General features: G+C 44.4%; 1 protein-coding gene across 3 annotated transcripts; it reads left to right on the top strand.

Moving 5' to 3' along the window:
* Positions 1 to 261: 261 nt before the first annotated feature.
* Positions 262 to 20,563, top strand: LOC311121415 (uncharacterized protein). Of its 3 annotated transcripts, XM_084195909.1 has the most exons (8): positions 262 to 462; positions 10,240 to 10,390; positions 10,754 to 10,958; positions 11,905 to 12,032; positions 12,696 to 13,678; positions 14,182 to 14,244; positions 14,907 to 14,978; positions 15,163 to 20,563. In XM_084195909.1, the coding sequence occupies exons 2-8, from the start codon at positions 10,247 to 10,249 to the stop codon at positions 15,527 to 15,529; spliced, it is 1,962 nt and encodes a 653-aa protein (XP_084052035.1). In that variant the 5' UTR covers positions 262 to 462; positions 10,240 to 10,246; the 3' UTR covers positions 15,530 to 20,563. The 3 variants fall into 3 exon arrangements, with proteins under 3 accessions (XP_084052035.1, XP_084052037.1, XP_084052036.1); XM_084195910.1 differs by lacking the exon at positions 14,182 to 14,244 and having other exon boundaries at positions 264 to 462; XM_084195911.1 differs by lacking the exons at positions 14,182 to 14,244; positions 14,907 to 14,978 and having other exon boundaries at positions 263 to 462.
* The last annotated feature ends 3,910 nt before the right edge of the window (positions 20,564 to 24,473 follow it).

Below are 24,473 nucleotides of genomic sequence, written 5' to 3'. Positions count from 1 at the left end.
AGTGGGGCACTTAACCCGAGTTGCTCCTGTGGGTCGCTCTGGATAAGAGCTTCTGCTAAATGACTAAAATGTAGCACTTTTCATGACTTGAATCATGATTATATCAAAATCTTTGTAGCTAGTGTTGTAAGTGATTGGTTTTTTCTCAAGTGTAGGAAAGTTATTCATCAACTTTTCTCAGTGAAATGAAATTTGCAATAAAAGGCACCAGTTGCCCTTTGGACTATGGTGAAACCTGTCTATGAATTGATGAATGACTGACTTTTGTTATGTCGAAGCATGTTGTAAAGCCACTTTTTAATAGCCTAGCCTATCTGTTCGAAAATGTAATAAGGTGATTGTGAAGAATCAGCATTTTGGTGTGGCAGCCCGCAACCCTCTGACTTCCCCATTGGTGAAGAATGCCCGTCCTTCTAAAAAACGGAAGCAGGCGCTACCATTTTGAAACACGGCACTGCTTGGGTAAGTAAGATGGTAGATTTATGTACCTCTTTCATTCGATTTCTTTACTAAAGATGAAAAATACACCAAATAACGATTCGTAGAAATATTAGGTTTTATTCGTTGTCAGTGTAAGAACCAATGGCACGAAACACGAAAGCGTATTGTCGTTCCATTGAAGACATTTTCGCTCTCGTGCAATGTATCCGTTCCAGTGCGGAAAAATGCTGTGACTGTAACATTTCCAATGTAACATTGTTTTGCAATATTTCCACCATTCATCCGATACAATTCGTGTACTGTTTGTCTAGATTGGATTGATGATAACAAAACAATGGCATCGAAAACCCATTTCCAGCTACTTAGGTAAATCGTCTGATCACATTTTCGCCGCGAGGTTTGTTCAGTTTCGGTCACACCAACCAAAACCTAAGCATCCTCTCCAGTCCATATGGGTAATTTTTAAGAAAACATATGTCGTATATCAACAGTCTTAGCAGTGAATTGGCAAATCATATAAACCCGAACCACATTTTCGTTACATATCTGTAACATCGTGGTCGATCGGGAGATTCCCAATGGCAGGGGTGCCAGGTCAAGCTAAAATGTGTAGCCCATGACCTCTGAAAACCCGCCCACAAGGCCTGAAAACAAGCCCAAAAATGTTTTTCACAACAGGGGGGAAGTTACTATATTTATCCAATAAACCCTTTTCCATAAGGTTATCGTGCGAATTAAGAAGGAATATCGACGTATTTTTTTGTACGACGTAGGCTAAGAAGCTGAATTTGGTTTTCCATCAAAAAAATAATTATTGCCAGTTTAAGAATATGTAGCAAGAGAAAAGATACATCGCCCTGATTAAACTCTCCAGATCATTTCCCATAAATGGATGTTATTTAACTTGTTTTGACTTCTATAATTAAGCGATAAGGCCAGAGGAGGTGTGGTATATGGCCAATATACCATGGCTAAGGGCTGTGCTTAGGACATAGCCTTTAGCCGTGGTATATTGGCCATATACCACAAAGAACAGCCCTTAGCCGTGGTATATTGGCCATATACCACAAACCCCTGAGGTGCCTTATTACTATTATAAACTGGTTACCAATGTAATTAGAACAGTAAAAAGTATGTTTTTGTCATTCCGCTGGTACACATCTGATATACCATGGCTTTCAACCAATCAGCATTCAGGGCTCAAACCACCCTCTTTATAATTGTAAAAAAATCCTGTTTGCGCATGTGCATAACTAGATAAATCCGACAGGAGAGTTTTGAGTGATGAAAGTTGGACAGAGAATCTCGAAATCTCTGTGCAAGAAACGCATGGATGAACATTTAAAAAAATGAATGTTAGGCTATTTTCTGGCAATTGTGCTGTTATTATGTTCCAGATGTTAAGATTACAAACCGTTATAAATGGCCTATTTGTGAGATTTACTTGTTATTTCAATAGGCATAGGCTACTGACTAAAATCTGGGTTTATAATTGCAATTCAACTTTGCCATGGTTTGCTGAGCTAGATGCAGGTAACCTATAGCCCCTGATAGGCCAACATCTAATTTCAGGTAAAAGTCCACAATGAAACTGACATTAAATGTGGAGAATGATACATTTGCGATAGAGCTGTGACCATGATCACAATTGATAATTTTCCAATTGAATTAACTAAACATGGCCATTAATAATTGCATATAGCACAAGGCTACAACAACACACTGAATTATAGGTTATTTATTACATTCGTTTGCCAGCTCCAGGTAGGCTACACAAGTGGCACATTGATTTGCAATGACTCCAGTGATCAAATCAAATTTTATTTGCCACATGCGCCGAATACAACGGGTGTAGACACCCGCTTACTTACAGCCCTTAACCAACAATGCATTTATTTCTTAATAAAAAAGTAAAATAAAACAACAACAAAAAAGTGTTGAGAAAAAAAGAGCAGAAGTAAAATAAAATAACAGTATGGAGGCTATATATACAGTGGGGTACCGGTGCAGAGTCAATGTGCGGGGGCACCAGCTAGTTGAGGTAATATGTACATGTGGGTAGAGTTAAAGTGACTATGCATAAATAATTAACAGAGTAGCAGCAGCGTAAAAAGATGGGGTGGGGGTGCAAGTAGTCCGGGTAGCCATGATTAGCTGTTCAGGAGTCTTATGGCTTGATATCATAATTTCAATATATATTTATTGTATCAAATGGTAGGCAACAGTAGCCTGCAATGGCATAGAAGTTAATAGCCTATTTGATGGCCAACAGATGAAAATGCAGCCAATCATTCTCCACAATTAATGTAATTTTTAATTGTGGAATTTTCCCCATAACACAAGCATGCGAGAGAGTTCCATAACTTCCATTTAAAATGTCCACTCGCGCAGCGCTGCAGACCCTAGAACTGAGCATGCGTAAAACCCTTCGCTTGATACTATTTTCCAATGCGTTGTCGCCGTTCTATCAGTTGTAGCACGTTAATATGTTTTATGGAAAAAGGGTGTCTCCATAATGACGGATCTAAATAGCCTACCTACAACTAGTCAAAAGTTGTTACGACGTGCGCGTGTGCTGCTTTGTCGCGGTGACTCAGCTGCCTCTGCTGCAGCACTCTCGTCAACCAGCGATCTCAACGCGCTCACACCCCTCCGGCCCTCCCCATCTCCACCATTCATTAATTCACTCACTCAGTAACAGCCTGCTCACTGCCTGATAGTCAGCAGCAGCAGGTCACAGTGAAATATATATACAGTGGGGGAAAAAATTATTTAGTCAGCCACCAATTGTGCAAGTTCTCCCACTTAAAAAGATGAGAGAGGCCTGTAATTTTCATCATAGGTACACGTCAACTATGACAGACAAAATGAGAATTTTTTTTCCAGAAAATCACATTGTAGGATTTTTTATGAATTTATTTGCAAATTATGGTGGAAAAAAAGTATTTGGTCAATAACAAAAGTTTCTCAATACTTTGTTATATACCCTTTGTTGGCAATGACACAGGTCAAACGTTTTCTGTATGTCTTCACAAGGTTTTCACACACTGTTGCTGGTATTTTGGCCCATTCCTCCATGCAGATCTCCTCTAGAGCAGTGCTGTTTTGGGGCTGTCGCTGGGCAACACGGACTTTCAACTCCCTCCAAAGATTTTCTATGGGGTTGAGATCTGGAGACTGGCTAGGCCACTCCAGGACCTTGAAATGCTTCTTACGAACCCACTCCTTCGTTGCCCGGGTGGTGTGTTTGGGATCATTGTCATGCTGAAAGACCCAGCCACGTTTAATATTCAATGCCCTTGCTGATGGAAGGAGGTTTTCACTCAAAATCTCACGATACATGGCCCCATTCATTCTTTCCTTTACACGGATCAGTCGTCCTGGTCCCTTTGCAGAAAAACAGCCCCAAAGCATGATGTTTCCACCCCCATGCTTCACAGTAGGTATGGTGTTCTTTGGATGCAACTCAGCATTCTTTGTCCTCCAAACACGACGAGTTGAGTTTTTACCAAAAAGTTCTATTTTGGTTTCATCTGACCATATGACATTCTCCCAATCCTCTTCTGGATCATCCAAATGCACTCTAGCAAACTTCAGACGGGCCTGGACATGTACTGGCTTAAGCAGGGGGACACGTCTGGCACTGCAGGATTTGAGTCCCTGGCGGCGTAGTGTGTTACTGATGGTAGGCTTTGTTACTTTGGTCCCAGCTCTCTGCAGGTCATTCACTAGGTCCCCCCGTGTGGTTCTGGGATTTTTGCTCACCGTTCTTGTGATCATTTTGACCCCACGGTGTGAGCTCTTGCGTGGAGCCCCAGATCGAGGGAGATTATCAGTGGTCTTGTATGTCTTCCATTTCCTAATAATTGCTCCCACAGTTGATTTCTTCAAACCAAGCTGCTTACCTATTGCAGATTCAGTCTTCCCAGCCTGGTGCAGGTCTACAATGTTGTTTCTGGTGTCCTTTGACAGCTCTTTGGTCTTGGCCATAGTGGAGTTTGGAGTGTGACTGTTTGAGGTTGTGGACAGGTGTCTTTTATACTGATAACAAGTTCAAACAGGTGCCATTAATACAGGTAACGAGTGGAGGACAGAGGAGCCTCTTAAAGAAGAAGTTACAGGTCTGTGAGAGCCAGAAATCTTGCTTGTTTGTAGGTGACCAAATACTTATTTTCCACCATAATTTGCAAATCAATTCATTACAAATCCTACAATGTGATTTTTTTTATTTTTTTTCCTCAATTTGTCTGTCATAGTTGATAATAATAATAATAATATGCCATTTAGCAGACGCTTTTATCCAAAGCGACTTACAGTCATGCGTGCATACATTTTTTGTGTATGGGTGGTCCCGGGGATCGAACCCACTACCTTGGCGTTACAAGCGACGTGCTCTACCAGCTGAGCTACAGAGGACCTCATTGATGTGTACCTATGATGAAAATTACAGGGCTCTCTCATCTTTTTAAGTGGGAGAACTTGCACAATTGGTGGCTGACTAAATACTTTTTCCCCCACTGTGTATATATATTGAACCTTTTGTGCAAGAAATCATTAACAGGGTAGATGGGAGAAAATATTTTAAAATGAGTTTCTTTAATTTTTTTATTCAAAAGTTCAAGTCATTAATTTGTAATCTTGGAAAAGTGGGAATATATATAATACAAGTGTCTTAATAAGTCCAAGTAAAGGAAGTGGAATTGCTTTGCAAACCTTATTATATTCTCTCTGAGTAATATTAACCTGAAATTTACCAATGAACTCCTCAAACGGCAGAAACTCCCCTGTGTTGTCTAACAAATCACATACAAACTTAATACCCTTGTTAAACCAAAGGCCTTTGAAAATGGATTTCCTATTAATTTTAATAACTCTATTATGCCAAATCACTGTTTTATGGGGGGGGCGGGGAATTGTGCTTGAATATTATTTTCCAGAAAAATAAAATTTGCTGCAATTTCACAGGTAATTTTGGAGGGTCAAAATCACTTTTATTAGGAATTCAAGTCCACCAAGTTTATTAAACAGACAGTTAGGGATATGATACCACAGAGGTAGGATTAGACAGACATAATTTTAACCATTTCATTCTAAAAGTACCCACTAACGACTCACAATCAATAGCCTCTATACCTCCATGATCAAAGTCTTTCACTAATTGAGATTTCTGAATATAATGCATTTTATTCCTCCAAATAAATCTTCATATAACAGAATTAACTTTTTTGATGTTATTAGAATAAATAAAAAGCGACTGACTTGGGTAAATGATTCTAGATAAATCATCAGCCTTGGACAAAAGAATACGACCCAAAATTGAGAAATTACGTTGCAGCCACTGACTTTAAGAAACTCTTATGGAATTAATTATACTATCAATGTTTAAAGATTCTCTATCTGAAACGTTTTTAGTGATAACAATTCCTAAATATTTAACTTCCTTTTTAGCAGGGATGGAGGCAATGTTGACTGAGTCACAACAATGAATTTGCACGAGATCACATTTGTTAAGGTTGAGAGTCAACCCAGAGGCCATAGAACATTTCTTGATTCTGTCAATAGCCAAAGGAATAGGAATATATTTATATCTTTACCAAAAATACTTTTAACATTTTTAATTCTCAGATTTGTTAAGAAATACGGCTAGTAAATCTGTTGCTAAAATAAATGTTGGGAAAAAAGTATTTGATCCCCTGCTGATTTTGTATGTTTGCCCACTGACAAAGTCATGATCAGTCTATCATTTTAATGGTAGGTTTATTTGAACAGTGAGAGACAGAATAACAACAACAAAATCCAGAAAAACGCATGTCAAAAATGTTATAAATTGATTTGTATATTAATGAGGGAAATAAGTATTTGACCCCTCTGCAAAACATGACTTAGTACTTGGTGGCAAAACCCTTGTTGGCAATCACAGTGGTCAGACCTTTCTTGTAGTTGGCCACCAGGTTTGTTGTACACATCTCAGGAGGGATTTTGTTCCACTCTTTGCAGATCTTCTCCAAGTCATTAAGGTTTCGAGGCTGACGTTTGGCAACTCGAACCTTCAGCTCCCTCCACAGATTTTCTATGGGATTAAGGTCTGGAGACTGGCTAGGCCACTCCAGGACCTTAATGTGCTTCTTCTTGAGCCACTCCTTTGTTTCCTTGGCTGTGTGTTTTGGGTCATTGTCATGCTGGAATACCCATCCACGAGCCATTTTCAATGCCCTGGCTGAGGGAAGGAGGTTCTCACCCAAGATTTGACGGTACATGGCCCTGTCCATCATCCCTTTGATGCGGTGAAGTTGTCCTGTCCCCTTAGCAGAAAAACACCCCCAAAGCATAATGTTTCCACCTCCCATGTTTGACGGTGGGGATGGTGTTCTTGGGGTCATAGGCAGCATTCTTCCTCCTCCAAACACGGCGAGTTGAGTTGATGCCAAAGAGCTCCATTTTGGTCTCATCAGACCACAACACTTTCACCCAGTTCTCCTCTGAATCATTCAGATGTTCATTGGCAAACTTCAGACGGCCCTGTATATGTGCTTTCTTGAGCAGGTGGACCTTGCGGGCGCTGCAGGATTTCAGTCCTTCACGGCGTAGTGTGTTACCAATTGTTTTCTTGGTGACTATGGTCCCAGCTGCCTTGAGATCATTGACTATATCCTCCCGTGTAGTTCTGGGCTTATTCCTCAAAGTTCTCATGATCATTGCAACTCCACGAGGTGAGAACTTGCATGGAGCCCCAGGTCGAGGGAGATTGACAGTTCTTTTGTGTTTCTTCCATTTGCGAATAATCGCACCAACTGTTGTCACCTTCTCACCAAGCTGCTTGGCGATGGTCTTGTAGCCCATTCCAGCCTTGTGTAGGTCTGCAATCTTGTCCCTGACATCCTTGGAGAGCTCTTTGGTCATGGCCATGGTGGAGAGTTTGGAATCTGATTGATTGATTGCTTCTGTGGACAGGTGTCTTTTATACAGGTAACGAGCTGAGATTAGGAGCACTCCCTTTAAGAGTGTGCTCCAAATCTCAGCTCGTTACCTGTATAAAAGACACCTGGGAGCCAGAAATCTTTCTGATTTGAGAGGGGGTCAAATACTTATTTCCCTCATTAAAATGCAAATCAATTTATAACATTTCTGACATGCGTTTTTCTGGATTTTTTTGTTGTTATTCTGTCTCTCACTGTTCAAATAAACCTACCATTAAAATTATAGACTGATCATTTCTTTGTCAGTGGGCAAACGTACAAAATCAGCAGGGGATCAAATACTTTTTTCCCTCACTGTAAGAGGAGATTGGACAACCCTGTCTAATTCCTCTAGCAATAGAGAAACGAGGGGATGTTCCATTACTCATAGCCTCCGAAATGCTAGTATCATTATACATCATCCTTATCACTTTACAGAAATTATCCCCGAACCCAAAAGTAGAGAGTTCTAAATAAAAAGTTGTGCTCTAAAGTGTCAAAGCCTTAAAAAAAAAATCAGAAAATAATATCAAATAAAATTGTATTTGTAACATGCGCTGAATACAACAGCTTACAGTGAACCTTACAGTGAAATGCTTACTTACAAGCCCTTAACCAACAATGCCATTTAAAGAAAGAATACAACCCCCCCCCCCCCCCCCCCCAATTTTTTTTTATTAAAGAGCAGTAGTAAAATAACAATAGCGAGGCTATATACAGGGGTACCGGTACCGAGTCAATGTGCAGGGGCACCGGTTAGTCGAGGTAATTGGGGTAATATGTACATGTAGGGTAGAGTTATTAAAGTGACTATGCATAGATAATAAACAGAGAGTAGCAGCAGTGTAAAAGAGGGGGTGGGGGCAATGCAAATAGTCTGGGTAGCCATTTGATTAGATGTTCAGGAGTCTTATGGCTTGGGGGTAGAAGCTGTTTAGAAGCCTCTTGGACCTAGACTTGGCTCTCCGGTACCGCTTGCCGTGCGGTAGCAGAGAGAACAGTCAATGACTAGGGTGGCTGGAGTCTATGACTAGGTGGCTGGAGTCTTCTTCTATGAACTTACTGTAATCTAAAATATCTAACACCAATCATATATGGTTATGAATACTCCTTCCTTTAATGAAGGCTTTCAGTTGAGTTTCACTGATTTATATCATCAAGGGCTTTTTTCAGCCTATTGGCATAGACATGGGCTAGTAACTTATAGTCAGTTGCCAACAACGTGATTGGTCTCCAATTGTCCAAGTAAAGAGAGTCCTTCTTTGGTTTGGGTATAATAACTATTAGTCCCTGTCTCAAAGAAGGAGGTAAGTTAGCATTGGCAACACACACTTAGTAGACCGAAAGCAGTAATATATCTCTAATATAAGGCCAAAAATGTCGATAGAATTTAGGAGTCAGGCCGTTCGGTCCAGGAGATTTACCTATAGGCATTTGTTTAATGCCTTGGTCCAACTCAGTAATATCAATATCAGAATCACAGAGTTGCTTAAACCTTTCTTCTATAGGCTTAACAGAGTTATTAACTGAATCAAAAAAAGAATCCAAGTCGCCTACCGAAAGATGAGATTGATACAGTGTACTGTAGAAAGAGTGTATTTCCTTATGACCTCCCGAGTGGCGCAGTGGTCTAAGGCACTGCATTGCAGTGCTAGCTGTGCCACTAGAGATCCTGGTTCAAATCCAGGCTCTGTCGTAGCCGGTCGCGACCGGGAGACACATGGAGCGGCACACAATTGGCCCAGTGTCGTCCAGGGTAGGGGAGGGAATGGCCGGCAGGGATGTAGCTCAGTTGGTAGAGCATGGGGTTGTGGTTTCGATTCCCACGGGGGGTATGAAAAATTAAATAAATTATGTATGCACTCACTAACTGTAAGTCGCTCTGGATAAGAGCGTCTGCTAAATGACTAAAATGTAAATGTAAATGAATCACTTCAAGATCATCAGATAGTGTCATTTGCATAAATGGATGAAATACTATTCCGAGTCTGCCTACTTTTCTCAAAAATATGTTTTTTCCACCTTTCTCAATCGATTTGAACGGATGAAGGCACCCTGTGCCTTATCATTGTATATGTCGTCCAGTCGTATCGTTTTCAAAATAGCCCAATTTACTGGAATTCAATCGCGAACATGGCGACACTGCCCAATGGTTAAAGCATTTAAAAAAAAACTTTGTCTTGTGCTGGGTCATTAGAAAACAATAGCTTTTCCCTCCCCAGTGATGCCTCAACTGAAGTCGGTTTAGTGATGTAAATATTAACATTTCGTTGGACGGTGTATACCATGTGTATATACGACTAATACAACTTGAAACTTGATCTGATCTCAGCGGAAAGGCTACTATGTATAGCATTTTCAGTATTCTATACATGTTGTGCTTTTTGATTTACAGCTAGCATAGCAACTGGCTATGTTGTGATAAACCTGCAGGGTAGCCTAGTGCTTCTTGACCTGTAAGAAGTAAGGTCAGAGGTCAACTTGTTGCATGATAATAGAATAGGCTAGTAAGGCTTCATAACCAAGTTTCTATGGTGTCTTCAATGTTGTTACTTTGCATGGTAGTCAATTGTCAAATATTTTCTTGACACATACTTCCTTCCCCCTTTCTCCTATGGTCTCGTCATTCATCTTGTCAGCTCTTGCTTTCTCCCCTGTAAGTGTCTCTTAGACTGGTTGGTTCTTGGTGTTTCCAGCGTCGTGGACAAGTGCAAGTTCAGAATGTTTTGTATTTTACAGTATGTTCACTTGTCTGCTCTCTCTCTCTCCCTTGTGTCCCCCGTCTGCCTGTGTCTATCTGTCTGGTCTGCGTCTGCCTGTATCTGTGCATTTCCCACCACAGCTCCACCATGGACAAGAGCAACACGGTGAAGCTCTTCGTGGGCAACCTGGCTCTAGACACCACCCAGGAGGAGCTTTCCGCCATCTTTGAGTCGTACGGCCAGGTGGTCAGCTGCAGCGTCCTCCGACAGTTCGCCTTCGTACACCTACAGGTAGGCTGTAGATATCCCATAGGGAGGGCTAAGGTCTGAGTCCCAATTCTCTTCACTTCTCCTGAAGTGTACACTTGTACACTTGCACACTCTTCGTCATGGATTTAACAATGATCTAAACGCCTTCTAGACAATGTTTACACCAACCAATCCTATTCTTTAAAATCCCTGATGAGGATTGCACTACAGAACTGTTTGTTGGTTGTTTTTAAATAGTGTTTGTTTTTGTGTGTACGAGTCCATATGGTACAAAATGTATTTCATCATTGAGTTTTCCTCACGTTAAAGTTTCCTAATCTAAATTAATGTCTTATAATTTTTTAAATTAATTAATTTTTCTAATCTAATATAATCTACTCCCAGGGTGAGGGTTCTGCGGAGCGGGCCATCAGGGAGCTGAACGGCAGGGAGTTCCGGGGGAGGAACCTAGTGGTGGAGGAGTCCCGTGGCAGACCGCTCCACTCCACCAAGGTGTTTGTGGGGAACCTGTCGGGCATGTGCACCACCGAGGACCTCCAGGAGCTCTTCCAGACCTTTGGTAAAGTGCTGGAGTGCGACAAAGTCAAAGGTGAGCCACGCTCCTTCTCATTGAGGGGTACTCCATGAGAAGGGAGTAGCCCTACGAGGGTGTCTCAGGGGGATTTGGGATATGCAATAAACACATTTCCACTTCACACATGCATAACACACACTTGTACATGTGTAAAATAGGACAAATATAAGCACCCACCAAATAGTAACATTATTATTATGGTGCTCACGAGGGTGAAGGGAGAGATTGCTCAGTACGGCGAAGGGTGAAGTTGACCCTAGATGTTGATCTTGGGTGAGTTTGCATTTCCCCCACTACTAGGGCGGCAGGTAGCCTAGCGGCTAGATCGTTGGGCCAGTAACCGAAAGGTTGCTGGTTCGTATACTCAAGCCAACAAGGTGAAAAATCTGTCTTTGAGCAAGGCACTTAACCCAAATTTGCTCCAGGGGCTCCGTACTACTATGGCTGACCCTGTAAAACAACACATTTCACTGCACCTATCTGGTGAATGTGACAATAAAACATATGTGTGTTTTAATGGTTAGGATTGGGGGACGGGAAACTTATCCTAGATCTGTACCTAGAGGAAGTCTCACCGCGGAGCTTACAGTACATTATGGCGTACCAGTGCTTGAAGTGGGCCGGCTGGTGTCGTCCGGTACGGAGTACAGACACCTAATTCTCTACCGCTGAAGTACTGCACTTCTTATAGAACAGGCTATTGGCTTTAATATATGACAGGGTACCAGCACCCAAAATGAGCACCACCACCTATTTCATTGCACTGCATACCGGTGATGGCTAGTTGAAAGAGTAAAGATCCAAGGTATTCTTAGTTGTTTGGGGCTTTGTCATTATACAACTTTAATAACAATCAGGTAAGGTTTGTGTGTAGTTGTATAGAGCAGTAAGAAAAGTGTGTGTATAGAGCGTTAAGGTGTGTGTGTGTGGTTCTAACTGGTGTCCCTGCGCTCAATGACAGCCAGGCTCTCCTCTTCTGCAGGCTACGCCTTCGTGCACATGGAGAACAAGGAGGAGGCTCTACAGGCCATCGAGGCCCTCCACGGCACCTCCTTCAAGGGACGCCCGCTCTCCGTCGAGCTCTCCAAGGTGCTGTAGCACAATGCACTGACATAGAAATAGACCCCCCCCCATTCAAGTTAATTAGTAATAGTAATATGCCATTTAGCAGACGCTTTTATCCAAAGCGACTTACAGTCATGCGTGCATAGATTATTTTTTTGTGTATGGGTGGTCCCGGGGATCGAACCCACTACCTTGGCGTTACAAGCGCCGTGCTCTACCAGCTGAGCTACAGAGGACCACATAATTGGCCTGTGATGGGAGGACCGTCAAATTGCTGTGGTCTGAGGGGTGATGCCTGTTCTAGTGATTATATTTCTGTGTACTATATTACCCATACTGCCCTGTCTTGTATATCCAGTTCTATGATGGTGAAGGTGTAGCATGGCGTACTACAGCAGTGCTTCTCAAAACTCTCCTCAGAGTCCCCCAGCCATTCCATGGATTTTAACTTCCACAGCTAGCACACCTGATTCAACTTGTCAACTAATCATCAAGCCCTGACTAGGTGAATCATGTGAGTTAGTTTAGGGCTACAACTAAATTGTGAAACGTCCGGGGGTCCCGGACGTTTGAGAACCACTACAGTACCTATAATGCTCTGAGTTATAGGCTAGATGCAGTTGTCTCTTAGTAAAGACAGTTCCTGAAGCTAGCTAACAAATGGTGTCTGTCTTCGTATCCATACAGGTGCAGCCCTCCAAGCAGACCCCGACGGGGAAGATCCCCTGTGTAAGCTGTGGGAAGCAGGGCCACTACGCCGGGGAGTGCCCTGTAGGGAAGCCCTCTCTGGAACAGTACCAGAGCCAGGCGGCTGTGCTAGCTGCAGCCGCCGCTGCCGCAGCCGGCCTCCCCCTCCAGGTCCAGCAAAGTGTCCACAACTCTGTCTACAACACCTCGACCTTTGACCCCACCTACGCGGCGTTGACCGGCCTCACCACCGGCACGCGGGCGGAAGGTAACCCTGTCAACCAGGCGGTGTATGGTGCCCTGGCGACGCAGGTCTACGGCGCTAACGTGGCCAATCAGCTCTATGGAGTCCAGGCAGCCAATCAGGCGGCAGCGTTGACGCAGGCGGGCGCCACGCAGGTGTACGCCAGCTCCATGAACCCCAGCCACGCCGCCCTCTACGGTCAGCTCAGTCAGATTGCTGCCAGCCCCGCTGCAGCGTCCGCCGCTGCCTACTCCACACCGGTCTACGCACACGCCATGGCTAACCACCACCACCCGGGGGCCATCTACCTGGCAGCACCTGGCGTAGAGATGCCTGCGGCCGCTGCTGCAGTCAACCAGGCCTACGCCATGGCGCCGGCACTCTATGGGGGCGCCCAGCATGCCTACGGCCACATGGGGATGGGTGCCGCCATGAGCGCATCGGCGGACCCGTCGGCGGCCATCTTTGAGGCAGCGAGGGTGCAGCACTACTTCGCCCAGGGACAGCAGGTTCTGGCCGAGCAGCAGAACGCGGCGGCGGTGGCGGCGGCACAAGCGGCAAAGTCTGGAGAGAGGGACCGGAGTCCCCTGAGGCGCTCTGCGGGGTCCCTGCTGCCTGACCCCGTCATGAAGCCCTTCATGTACCAGAGAGCCCCCAAGCAGCGCCGGCCGCTGCTCCCCACCCCTGCTGGGCGAGCTGCAGAGGAAGCAGCGGAGGCTGGAGAGGACCCCATGGCTAGGTACTACCACTTTCTTCTTCTTCTTATCAAACCCTCTTTGACCCTTCACAATTTAGTTAACTTTACACCAAATTTCCAGTCGAGAAAGTCCACTAAGTTGAATTTTCACTTAGTCTCCCATCATCAGTGCAGGACTGAGTGAAAATGTGACTTAAGTAGAAGTTAGTATTCGCCCCAATGCTTTTAGGAGCCCTTAACCCTGATCGCTTTATTGAAGCCTCTTCTACCCTCCCCAATGCACTACACCCTACACACTCTCTTCTCACTACATTACCCTGTCTCACTACAAACCTTCCACAGACTTCAGGAGTGGTAGTGGACATACTTATTGGAACTGAATTGCTCAGTACATTATCCTTCATTGTCATCAAAGACTCGCTTTACCTCTTGTACATTTTCTGAAAACCTGTTTGTGTGAAAAGACTACAATTCCCTACTGGTAGATGATCTAAATCGCTCTATCTGTCCCCCTCCCTTCCTCCCTCCCTCCGTGTGTATCTTAGAGAGCAGTGCCAACAGTACGCTGAACACTACCAACAACAGTACCAGCAGCTCCAGCAGTTACAGTAATTAGGCCAATCCTAATTTCCACTTCAAGTCAAATCTTCTTTTAAGTCGAGAAATTCCACTTTAAGTCGGATTTTCACTTAGTCTTCCATTTACATCAGTGCATGGCTAAGTGAAACTTTGACTTCAGTGGAAGTTAGGGTTCGCCCCAATGGTTTTAGGAGCACTTAACCCAGATCTCTCAGTATTGAATCCTCTCTGACCCTCCCCAATGCACTACATCCTCTCTTCCTTTGCACGACGTGACCCTCTGTCTGATGTTCAGACTTCAGGAGTGGGAGTGGACATACTTACAGGAACTGAATTGCTCAAGACATTATCTTTCATTGCCATCAGAGACTCTCTTAACCCCATGTACATTGTCTGAAAGCCTGTTCTTTGTGTGCAAAGACTACAATTCCCCAGTAGATGATCTAAAAACGCTCTTTCTGAAAGGCTGTTTGTGTGGAAAGACTACAGTTTCCTACTAGTCGACACCTTTGTGTTAAAAGGCTACAATTCCCTAATAGTCAATGATAGTAGATGCCTTTGTGTGAAAAGACTACAATTCCCTAATAGTCAATGATAGTCTATGGTTTGTTTGAAAAGACTACAATTCCCTACTGGTAGATGATCTAAAACGCTCTATCTTTCCCCCTCCCTCCCTCCGTGTGTATCTTAGAGAGCAGTACCAACAGTATGCTGAGTACTACCACCAACAGCACCAACAGCACCAGCAGCTCCAGCAGTTACAGTACGCTATCTACCCTACCTACCGCCCCCTGAAAGGCTCTCTGTACCCCCACTCGATTTTTTGTGTGTAAAAGACTGTAATATACAATCCCTAGTAGATCATCCGAAACTCTTGTTTGTCTGTCTCCCTCCCCTCTTTCCTCCCTCCCTCCCCCTTCTCTCCTTCTCATTCCCTATCTCCCCAGGTACTATGCAGAGTACTACCAGCAGTACCAGCAGTACCAGCAACTCCAGCAGTACCAGCAACTTCAACAGTACCAGCAACTCCAACAGCTCCAGTACGCCTACCCACCTCCCAACCACCACGCCATAGCTGCCATCCCAGCCCACGCCCTGGCGGGCCACGCCCACCACCACGGCCAGCCGGCCCACGTCACGGCGCTGGACGCCGCCCTCAGGCCAGTGGTGCCTGCCTCCGCCGTGGCCGCCGCCATGGTGGCAGCGCCCAGAGTGTATGAGCCGCCGCTGCCGCCGCCACCGAACCGCAAGGAGGCCGTCCTCCGCCGAGCCCCCGAACTCTCCCTTCACACGCCTGAGCCCCCCTTCAGATAGTCGCCTCCTCTGTTTCCTCCCCGCCTACCACCGTATACCACCCTCGTACCCCTCCTTCCTCTCAGCGGCTGTGTGTTTCTGTGGATATCTGTGTGTGTGTGGGGATTTGTGTGTGAGTGTGTTTGGAGTTTAGGAGCCGTCCATTGACTGCAGTAAGAACCCAACCCCACCTTGGTGCTGGTACCACACTAACAGTGCAGTTAAAGAAGGCAAAACTTGCTGTCTTCCTACCACCACAATGTTGGCTTTTCTAGCTACTGACTCTTTCAATGGTAGACGGGTGCCAGTAATAGATAGTCATTCTCTCAATGCCTTCAATATAGAGATGAGGTCAAAATATCACAACTGATTATTTTACTGTCTGCACTGTGGTGTGTTGCGTAGCTCCAGGGTTGGAGGGGCCTGTGTGTCTTGTGTGCGTCGGGACTGTGGTGCGTGTGTGTGTGTGTGTGTGGGAGAGCGATGTTGGCTTTCTGTTGTTACAATGTAATGCACACACTCCCACACATGCTGCCTTGTTCCCTCATTAGCTCACCCCTGGGAGACTCGAGGAGCATAGGCACACTGTACTATATGGAACTACCTTCTACCTACCCAACCCCCTCCATCCCTCACACCGCTGTAACCAGAACACTGAAAGACACTGCTGCATTTCTGCCCTCTTTTACTCTGTCTATACCTTAGCTGGGTAACCCAAATTAAACGCAGTGCTCACCACTGAAACAATAGAGGGTGTAATATTCAATCTATACCTCCCTCTGACAATGAGAGCAGTGAGATTAGCTGGTTAGAATATGAATGGTCTGCCTTCTATCCATACAGTTTATCAGTCAGTGTCAGTTGCAGGGTTGGAGTCCATTCCATTTCAATTAAATTCAGTAAATTTACTTCCTGAATTAAAATGGAATTGACCCATCCCTGGTCAATAGTTTGGAGAAGAATTATACATTTTAGGGACAAAGATTTCTATGCACTGTACTACTAGAGTCTTACTGCATCAGTGTATTTTGAGAGGCCTTTTAAAGTATTAGTTAGTTTAGTTTTTTTTAAAATGTAAGTGGTTGTCGGGTCGATGAAGAGTACATTCTAACCCCTCAGATCAAGTATGAATTATTTTATGGATTTATAAGTAAGTCAACTTTTTAGACTTGCTAGAGAATCATGAGTTTCAATGAGGTTAAAGGAAAACTCCACCCAAAAACTCTCTTTTGGTATTTGTTTCTTTAGTCCATTGTTGACATAGTCCCAAGTTTTCAAGATATGTAACTTTCAAAACGCTGCATCATATGACGCAAAATGCATCGTACAGGGATGATTTCTATATTTTGAAAGTTACATATCTTGAAAGCGTGATTGCTGACAAGTAAAACATTTTGGGACTATGTCAACAATGGACTAATGAAACAAATACCAAAAGATAGTTTTTGGGTGGAGTTTTCCTTTAACGTTGTGCCTAAGCTTTGTGTGAAGTGCATATAGTGGAGGGAAGGTCTCCTTTTTGAAGTGCTTTTTTACTTACACATGTCAATCTTTTCAATCTGCGATGGAGGGGAAAAGGTTAGGATAATGTGACGTGATGATTTTTCCGTGGTGCGGTAACGTTCGCACCGATGATGAGAGATGGAGCAGTATCTTTCAGTCGCCCTGTTCCGACGTATCCTTGCACCCTGTTGTAAGACGACTCACTACCCCCGTACCCCGCTGTGTCCTTCCTCCTCTTCTCCCTGTGATTTTAATGATTTAGTATTTTATCTTGCATATAATCTCTCTCTCACACACACAGTTTCATCTGTGGGATCTCTACGATCAGAAAAAAACACCCTTTCTTGTTATGCTTGTTGCTTGCCTTGTTTCTGAACGTATTTTTAGAACTATTTAAAATGTAGCTTTTTTTTAACAAAAAGAAAACCGGCATGCTTTTTAGTATGTATACTACACATACCCACCATTTAAAAAAATAAAGAATGTTTCTGACTACAGTGAGGAAAAGAAAAAAGTGCGTTTCGGATGTATTTCTCCATCCTTGTTTCTACGTCTTTTTTCGTCTTTTTCACTCCTCCTTCCCGTCTCTCCTTCCTTGTTGTAATGACCAGACCCATATGACTGGGGACCAGGGTGGCAGAGAAAAGGAGGAGTAGCGTCTGTGTGTGCGCCCCCCCTAGTCTGCCTCGTGGATGGGGTAAGTCTGGTCTGGGGTCGGCACTCCTCTCTCCAGCTTCAACCAAACTCTAGGCCTACAGCACAGTCAGACAGACCCTGGGTTCGTGCCAATAATATATATTTTCTCCTCAAATGTGCACTTGTTCACTTCCCTTTACTGTTGCGAGAGGAAATTACTGAAATGAGGGAGTTTGATGGTGCAAACTCCTTCTAGGCCAGGGGTTTTCAACTCTTACCCTGTGAGGTCTGGAGCCTGCTGGCTTTCTGTTCTACCTGATAATTCATTGGACCCACCTGGTGTCCCAGATCTAAATCAGGCTTTGGGGTCCGGAGTTGAGTTTGAGGGTTCTAGCCTCTACTAAATGTTTTTAAGATATGTGGGAAGTAGTAAACGAGTGTACACTTCAGGAGGAAGAGATCATTGGGACACAACCCCTCACTGGTACATCAACAAGGCATCTACTGTGTTACCATGCTGTTACCATGCGCTCATGTCTGAAAACAGCTTCCGTGACCTCTGATCTTTTTGATTTCCACTTTGTGCCAAACTAGTGTAAATTTCATGACATTTTAATTGCAGATTCAATGTTGAGCAGAGGGGAGCGCACTACTCGCTTGCAGATGACTCCTTGTTTTAACAATGGGTGGACAAACACACACACACACACATCTGAGACCTGGGGAGAGGCACACAGATAGAATGACTGTGGCATTTTGATCTGTGGGGGGGTGCTATGTGTCTGCTCCTATCCAACAACCACACCACCAACACCATGTGTCTGTCTCTGTTGTGCTAGACGTGCATGTCACTCTGCTCTCTGTCCAAAGCCCCTGACATACTGACTAACTATTCCAACTGAAATAGGTCCCGGCCACCGGACACCACCCAGCAGGTGTGAGGTGAGAGGGGGAAGACAATAAACGTCGCACGGGCAAATGGGAAGTGGGAACACAATCTTCTCCACCAAGGTAATGAAACAAAGCACTGTCCCCGCCCGTCCATCTCTGACTGTGCCTTGACCGAAACACCCCTCCTCCCCCCTCCTCGTCCACCATCACCCACCCTCCCCCCCTCCGTAGCTCCCCCTCACACCTGCGTTGACATTGCCCGGGGGGCTTCTTTTGGGGTCACTGCTCACGCTGTGATGTCTTCTACCAGACTTCCAGTGACTTCTCCTGTCTCTCACCATGCAGCACCTACAGATGTCAGTCACTCTGTCGTGCTGATGTGTGTCTGAGAGCAAGAGACCGCGTGTGGAACTGTATGTGTGTGACTGACTGTACATGTTTGAGAGCGAGAGACCGCGTATGTGTGTGTCACTGAATGTATGTGTCTAATAGAGTGTGTGTGTGATGTCATTGGTGTTTTGAGGCTTGGTACATGTGGATCCCCCCGCCCCCGCTAGTGACTCCTACGCCGCCGTATTCGCCGCCCCTCCCCCCCAACCCATCCCCCTCTGCGCCTGTCCGCCGTACACAGCTTGCTGCCGCCGCCGCCTGCCGCCATCTTGGATCTAGGCTGGGCTCTGTGGATCAGCAGCCCCCAACTGGCCACACCCACCCCTGGCTATGGCTGTAACCATAGAGACCTAGTGAATGACAATGGACACCGTGTATGGTGGCCTAATGGGGTCACTCGGCTGGACGGAGTATAAACTCATCAGACTTTGTAGGGCGAGAGTTTTTTTTGCTTTGCTAATACTGTGATCCTGGGTTTGCCATGGCTGTGTATGGGAGTTTAATCACTATTCACCACCACCTCCTCCTTGCAGTTGAATGACTCAAGTCAAACGTATCTAATTAAATCCGATAAACTGACCTTGCTCTGGAGGATAACATTTGTAATATGCTTTTTAACACAGAGTTCCCTATGGCCCTCTCGCCCTATCAAAAACGTCCAATAAGGGCCCAACTACCTGCAGATTCACTGCAATCTCAGGACTCCTATAGGACTTCTTTGGTATGGGGACTGTTTCTCTCCTCTCGAGGCAGCTACACCGACCGGCTGTACCTGTGGGTTGCAATGTGTATATCTGAGTCTCCTGTTGAGATGGTTGAACACACACACACTCATCTGAGTTGTCCGGCATGTGGTAGAACAGCTGAGTGGTTCGTTGCCGGTGGGGGGCAGAGACGAGACTGGGAGAGGGTTTGGTCTCCGCCTCTCTGTCTTATGAAGGAAAGGAAAGATGGATGGAAGGAAGGTGAGTTGGTAATGTAGGGATCTCCAGCTCTGATCCATCCCTGTTCCCTAACCCTTCTATCCTAACCATGGGGGTCCCTACAAGAAAGTAATAAACACTGGTCTACCGCTGCACTAGATGGTTTTTGATGCATTTTGGTCAATATCCTTCTTAAAAAACAATGTTATGCCTGTGTTTGTTTCCAAAAGAACTTGAAAGACCATTTTAATACATTTTATATGAGGGTAATCTATACAAATCCCCTTAAGGTTCAGCGGCAGTCCCCACAAAATAGAAATGTAACTGATCCTTCAACCTCCATGACCAGGATGTGGTGGTCATTCCCACACAGTCCCCTCTCACTGTCACACTTGGATGTGTGCAGTCTGACTCTCTAGTGCTTGAGTAAATGTAGCCAGCCATGAAGGTTCCCTTTTGGCTCACCCTGACTGACAACCACATGGCTGCTTCCTCTCTCCACTGCTCCTCTCCGGCTCTCTCCCTCTGCACAGCACAGGACAGGGAAGCCATCAATGCTGCCTCACACACAGAAGCTCAATTCCGACGCTCACCCCTGTTCCCTGAAGTGTGCACTTGTTCAACCCTCATGGAGTGAACGAGTGCACACTTCAAGGAGAGGGGACAGAATTGGAATTGGGCCACAGTTTTGCCCCCTGGGTAGACACCAAGTCTACTGTTGGTCACACTTAATAACATTGTTGCCCAAATGCTACCTAGTCACATCGACTATTATATTCTCACAGGCAAGAACTTACTTGTATCTACACTGTAACTAAGTTGACTTAATTAAGAATCTGGGGCCAGTCAAGTGTAGTTACAGTGTAATGGTGTGATTACATGTGGTTAGGGAAGAATCTATATTTAGATTTACTACAGTATTAAGGCAACTTAATGTAGTGCTAGCTCTTATTGTTATCTAATACCTATGATCTTCCTCTGAGTGATCTGGTTTCTCTTGGTGTTTGAGGAGACATTTTTTAGGGAGAAAGAGCATCTTTGTACACCAAACTGGATTGTTGAGGTGATGTTTTGCAATGGATCGATGTTGAGTCATTTGTTACTTTAAGCACATTTACAGGAAGAACTAAAAGAATCAGCATGCTTGACGGAGGGGGACGTATTCACGGTGCAAAATGTTTCACATCTGTGAAAATAAGTACCCTAAACTCATTATAATCCGGCAGTGTGGTTTAATTTGATATTTTTCTTCAATGTGGGTAATAGAAAAGTTACTAAACTAGTTTAGTATACTGAGCAAGGAATCAACAGTGGCCTTTTTATAAAACACATTGCTGAAGAAGTGTCAAATTAAATCACACTGCCAGATTATGAGTTCTACTGTATTCTTTGCACAGATTTAAACGATTTTGTACCATGAAAATGTTGCCCAAAATGTATTATGACTAATTAATAACCCAATTTACTATGATGTATATTCCCTTTCTCCTGGCATTGCTTATGTCTTGAGGCACTGTACCGTCTGCATGGCAGTCCCAAATAAATGAGTTTTTGAAATAAACTTCATGCTTTATTCTCTCTTTAATCATAATTAGGCTAATAAGGCTCATTTTAAAAGCTTTTAGCAAAACACTTTTTATAGGCAGTGATATATGCCATTTAATTACATTTTTGTGATATTTCTCACATTTTCTATGTTATACTGTAGGCCTAAATCACTTTGTTTTAATGTATCATACTGTTTAGCCTGGTGACATTTACTTAAATGGTGTATCAGCCACATATTGAGAAGTCAACTGCCTTCTCCCCCGTTCTTTAATTTCTACCTTAAGAGTCACAGCACTTTATATAGGCCTTGTTATGTCAACCTGTTATGTGGCTATGTATACTTGGAAAATACATATCACGGCTGGGGGTCCCCGAGGAGAAAAAGGATGGAATAAGCCTATCCCAGTCAGTTTGCTCGATTCAAAATGATATCTTCCTACATCTTAAGATACACTGATGTGTTTGTATGATTCATAATGACACACCTGTATCTTTAGGATAAGATGTAGCTGTATGGACATTCAAGTTATCTGAGGTCTGTGTTGTTTATCATTGGAGTCGGTTTGAGGGGTATAGAGCCTGAGAGACGGGGACGTCTAAACGGGATCCTTGGGACATCCTAACTCTGCAGTAGAAATGTTAAACTTCATATTCATCATCTCGAGCACCACCCCAACGTCAACATTAAGTGAAAATGGTGCGAAAATGACGGAGGAAGATTTGACGTCATCGGTGTGCATCGTGATTTTAACCAATTATGAGTAGGCATTGCCTCCTGATTGTACACTAATTGGTTGACGTCATTAGGAACACTTATCTTCCTCTATCTTTTTTACTACAAAACATAGAAACGCAACATTTTCACATACAGTATATATATAAAAGTATGTGGACATCCCTTCAAATTAGTGGATTTGGCTATTTCAGCCACACCCGTTGCTGATAGGTGTATAAAATCGAGCACACCGCCATGCATTCTCCATAGGAAAACACTGCCAGTAGAATGGCCTTTCAATGTGGCACCGTCATAGGATGCCACCTTTCCAACAAGTCAGTTCGTGAAATTTCTGCCCTGCTAGAGCTGCCCCGGCTAACTGTAAGTGCTGTTATTGTGAAGTGGAAACGTCAAGGAGCAACAATGGCTCAGCTGCGAAGTGGTAGGCCACACAAGCTCACAGAACGGGACTGCCGAGTGCTGAAGCGCATAAAAATCGTCTGTCCTCGGTTGCAACACTCACTACCGAGTTCCAAACTGCCTCTGGAAGCAACGTCAGCACAAGAACTGTTTGTCGGGAGCTTCATGATATGGGTTTCCATGGCGAGCAGCCACACACAAGCCTAAGATCACCATGTGCAATGCCAAACGTCGGCTGGAGTGGTGTAAAGCTTGCCGCCGTTGGACTGTGGAGCAGTGGAAACGTGTTCTCTGGAGTGATGAATCACGCTTCACCATCTGGCAGTCTGATGGACAAATCTGGGTTTGGCGGATGCCAGGAGAACGCTACATTCCCCAATGCATAGTGCCAACTGTTTGGTGGAAGAGGAATAATGGTCTGGGGCTGCTTTTCATGGTTCAGGCTAGGCCCCTTAGTTCCAGTGAAGGGAAATCTTAACGCTACAGCATAAAATGATGTTCTAGACGATTCTGTCTTTCCAACTTCGTGGCAACAGTCTGGGGAAGGCCCTTTCCTGTTTCAGCAGGACAATGCCCCTGTGCACAAAGCGAGATCCATACAGAAATGATTTGTCGAGATCGGTATGGAAGAACTTGACTGGCCTGCACAGAGCCTGACCTCAACCCCATCGAACACCTTTGTGATGAATTGGAACGGCGACTGCGAGCCAGGCCTAATTGGCCAACATCAGTGCCCGACCTCACTAATGCTCTTGTTGCTGAATGGAAACAAGTTCCCGCAGCAATGTTCCCGACATCTACTGGAAAGCCTTCCCAGAAGAGTGGAAGCTGTTAAAGCAGCAAATGGGGGACCAACTCCATATTAATGCCATGATTTTGGAATGAGAAGTTCGACAAGCAGGTGTCCACATACTTTTGGTAATGTAGTGTATGTTGATGTTGGGGTAGTAATGGAGATTAAGAAGTAGAAAAATTGTGAAATGTCCCTTTTAAGTTTAGGGTTAGGTAAGGGTTATGGTTAAAGGGCCACTCCACCACTTTCCAACGTCATTTTAATTATCTCCAGCACAATACCAGTGTCAACATACAGTACCAGTCAAAGGTTTGGACACACCTACTCATTCCAGGGTTTTTGTTTATTTTGACTATTTTCTACATTGTATAATAATAGTGAAGACATCAAACTATGAAATAACACATATGGAATCATGTAGTAACCAAAAAGTGTTAAACAAATCAAAATATATTTTATATTTGAGATTCTTCAAATAGCCCCCTTTGCCTTGATGACAGCTTTGCACACTCTTGGCATTATCCAACCATCTACACCTGGAATGCTTTACCAACAGTCTTCAAGGAGTTCCCACATATGCTGAGCACTTGTTGGCTGCTTTTCCTTCACTCTGCGGTCCAACTCATCCTAAACCATCTCAATTGGGTTGAGGTCGGGGGATTGTGGAGGCCAGGACATCTGATGCAGCACTCCATCACTCTCCTTCCTGGTAAAATAGCCCTTACACAGCCTGGAGGTGGGTTGGGTCATTGTCCTGTTGAAAAACAAGTGATAGTCACACTAAGCCCAAACCAGGTGGGATGGCGTATCGCTGCAGAATGTTGTGGTAGCCATGCTGGTTAAGTGTGCCATGAATGCTAAATAAATCACAGACATTGTCACCTGCAAAGCACCCCCACGCCATAACACCTCCTCCTCCATGCTTTACGGTGGGAAATACATATGAGATCATCCATTCACCCACACCGCGTCTCACAAAGACACGGCGGTTGAAACCAGAAATATCAAATTTGGACTCCAGACCAAAGCACAAATTGCCACTGGTCTAATGTCCATTGCTTATGTTTCTTGGCCCAAGCAAGTCTCTTCTTCTTATTGGTGTACTTTAGTAGTGGTTTCTTTGCAGCAATTCGACCATGAAGGCTT

This window comes from Coregonus lavaretus, assembly GCF_964263955.1.
Source record: "Coregonus lavaretus genome assembly, contig: HAP1_SCAFFOLD_4078, whole genome shotgun sequence".
Taxonomy (NCBI): Eukaryota; Metazoa; Chordata; class Actinopteri; order Salmoniformes; family Salmonidae; genus Coregonus; species Coregonus lavaretus.
The sequence above is the reverse complement of the archived record's forward strand: the minus strand, read 5'-3'. Positions and strand labels throughout refer to the sequence as shown.